Source organism: Saccopteryx bilineata, chromosome 8 (genome assembly GCF_036850765.1).
Source record: "Saccopteryx bilineata isolate mSacBil1 chromosome 8, mSacBil1_pri_phased_curated, whole genome shotgun sequence".
Lineage (NCBI taxonomy): Eukaryota > Metazoa > Chordata > Mammalia > Chiroptera > Emballonuridae > Saccopteryx > Saccopteryx bilineata.
The window spans coordinates 98,854,451-98,857,439 of NC_089497.1; the positions used below are offsets into that span (position 1 = coordinate 98,854,451).

Genomic DNA, 2,989 nt, shown 5'->3' on the forward strand with positions numbered 1-2,989 from the left:
AATTGCCCCCCTGTGGGGTGTGGGGCCCACGGTGGGAAACACCAGTCTAGACTGTTGTTAAGCTATTCCACTGTATTATAAAATTCTTGAATTAGTACATTATTAACCAGTCCTGGGAGGAAAGTGCCATCCAGGTGCATGGGAGGGCTGCATGGTTCAGGCAGCAAGCAGGGCTGGAAGGTGGCTGCACTGCACTAGGCACAGGACCTAAGCTGGGGGACACAGAGGTGGTGGTAGCCGCAGTGAGGGCACAAGAATCTGTGGTCGGGGAGGGTGGTGGATCACAAGCTACTGCATGGGAAGTGCTCTCTGCCCATCTCCAGCTCTGCTAAGGCTGCTACTCAATGTATGACTTTTTAAATGTATTGCTGGATTCGATTTGCTAATATTTTGTTGAGAATTTTAGCATCTTTGTTCATCAGGGATATTGGTCTATAGTTTTTTTTCTTTGTAGTGTCTTTACCTGATTTCAGAATAAGGTTAATGCTTGCCTCATAAAAGGAGCTTGGAAGGCTTTCCTCCTCTTGAACTTTTTGAAACAGCTTGAGAAGAGTAGATGTTAGTTCTTTGAATTTTGGTAAAATTCTCCTGTGAAATCATCCAGTCCAAGACTTTATTTGTTGGGAGTTTTTTGATAACTTTTTCAATTTCATTTGTTGTAATCATTTTGTTTAGGTTTTCTGATTCTTCCAGATTGTGTTTTGGAAGATTGTATGTTTCTAAGAATTTATCCATTTTACCTAGGCTGTTCAACTTTTTGGCATACAAATCTTCATAGAATTTCTTTTTCAATCCTTTGTATTCTGCTGTGTCAGTTGTTACTTCTCCATTTTTGTTTCCAATTTTATTTATTTGAGTCCTCTCTTTTTTTTTCTTGATAAGTCTTGTTGAAAGTTAATCAATCTTGTTTCCCTTTTCAAAGAATCAGCTCTTGGTTTCCTTGATCTTTTGTATTTTTTTTTTAGCTTCATGTCATTTATTTATGCTCTGATCTGTATTATTTCCTTTCTTCTCTTCCTATGGGCTTTATTTGTTGTTATTTTTCTAGTTCTTTTAGATGAAGGGTTAAGTTGTTTCTTTGAGCTTTTTCTTGCTCCTCACAGTGTGCCTGTAATGCTATGAACTTTCCTCTCAGGGCTACTTTTGCTGTGTCCCATAAATTTTGAGTTGTTTTATGTTCATTATTCTTTGTTTCAAGGAAACTTTTGATTTCTTCCTTGATCTTGTTGTTAATTCATTCATTATTTAATAACATACAATTTAATCTTTAAGTGTTTGAATGTTTCTTAGTTTGTTTTTTTTTTTTTTTTTTTTTTTTTTTTTTTTTTTTTTTTGCAGTAGAACTTATTTATTTACTTCAAATAGCCAAATAGCAAAAACAACGAATATTTGGCTTTACCCTTAAGCCATCAAAAATCTTTTGGCTTAAAAGGATCAAAATGTAGGAGACTGTGAATATCCACCAGAATATTTCATTTTTTCAATCTCCTCATCTGTTTCTAGGCTGCTCGTTGGTGATTTTCTTGGTTACTACTACCAGTATCTGTTTTCGATGGTTTGTTCTCTGTCTCTAACAGCCGCGGCTTCTTGACTTGCCGTCTGCCATCTGTGTCTATGGCTTTGCACTTTGTTTGCCGTGTACGTGTACTACTAGCTAGACTAGCTTCAGGAGTGTCAGCGTATTCTACCATTAAGGTCAAGTTGTCTACTGTGTTCAGTTCGTGCTTGGTATTACAGCTACTTTTAGAAATTTGCTTATTTTTCAAGGAGATAACACATGAATGAAGTAATTCACAATCTGGAAAAAAGGTCCGTAAAGCTTGACAAAGAAAAATGTTCTCCTGAGGGTCTTTTTGGACATTCTTCTCTCGTGCTGCTTGAATCTGTGCTTGTTTTCTTTTTTTAATTTCTTGTTTTAATCTGTTTACATCCTTTAGTAGTTTCTCTACTGCTTCCTCACTGTGTTCTACTTTTTTGCACGTTCTTTTTAATTCCTCTTGTAAAGAAGCATACATTTCATTTATCTTGTGTACTTCCTTTAAAGATCCATCTTCTTTAAAAAATTCAGGGCTGTGTGTTTTTACTGCTCTGCTAAAACCAGTGGACATACAGGAACCTGACACAGTTTTATAACCTAGTTGTTCAGACATGCCCAGGTTGGCCACCACTAAAGGTATCCTATGAAAAAGTCCTTTCTGAGGTTTATACAAGGCATGCTCCAGCCGATGAGTAGAGCAGCTTTCCGTTACAATACTCGGTGTTAATAGCAGAAAAACAAGGTCCCGGCTTGAAAGATGCTGCTGTAAGTTTTTGTGAAGCAGTCTCTCTCTGAATGTCATGATCTGATCTGAATGGCGTCGGAATTTGTACCAACCCACCACATCCTTTTTGGCACTTGATAGTATTTTCTTCAGTGCTTGCTCATTTAATTCACCAGAAGAATTGTAAAAGCTAAAAAGCTGATAACATGGAATATATTTCTGAATGTCTATTGTATAAATTACTTCAACATCATCCATTTGGGAATCAGTAATGCTATTCTTGGCTTCACCTTTCACTTCCCCAAGGAGAAAACCTTCCGAATCCGAGTCGGTATTAAGGTGCTGGAAGGACAGCGCGCCGAGCACGAAGCCCGAGAGCACCGCCGACGTACTTTCACCCTCCATGCTCAAGCCACCGCGGCGGTGAACGAGCCTTAGTTTTTTTATTGTAGTTTATTTGGAGTTTCATGCCATTGTGATCAGAGAAGATGCTTGATAGTATTTCAATTTTCTTAAATTTAATGAGACTTGTTTTGTGTCTTAACATGGAGTCTACCCTAGAGAATGTACTATGAGCACTTGAAAAGAATATATACTCTGTTTCTTTGAGATAAAAGGTTTTGAAGGTATCTATTAAATCCAGTTGATCTAGTGCAGGGGTAGTCAAGCTTTTTATACTTACCACCCACTTTTGTATCTCTGTTAGTAGTTAAAGTTTCTAACCACCC

General features: G+C 37.5%; 1 protein-coding gene across 1 annotated transcript; it reads right to left on the reverse strand.

Moving 5' to 3' along the window:
* Positions 1–1,343: 1,343 nt before the first annotated feature.
* LOC136311837 (BRCA1-A complex subunit Abraxas 1-like) lies at positions 1,344–2,684 on the reverse strand. Its single transcript, XM_066241116.1, has one exon. The coding sequence runs from the start codon at positions 2,664–2,666 to the stop codon at positions 1,500–1,502; it is 1,167 nt and encodes a 388-aa protein (XP_066097213.1). The 5' UTR covers positions 2,667–2,684; the 3' UTR covers positions 1,344–1,499.
* Positions 2,685–2,989: the final 305 nt, after the last annotated feature.

Coding starts and splice junctions, on each gene's coding strand:
- LOC136311837 (XM_066241116.1), bottom strand. CDS start 2,666: ATGGAGGGTGAAAGTACGTCGGCGGTGCTCTCGGGCTTCGTGCTCGGC.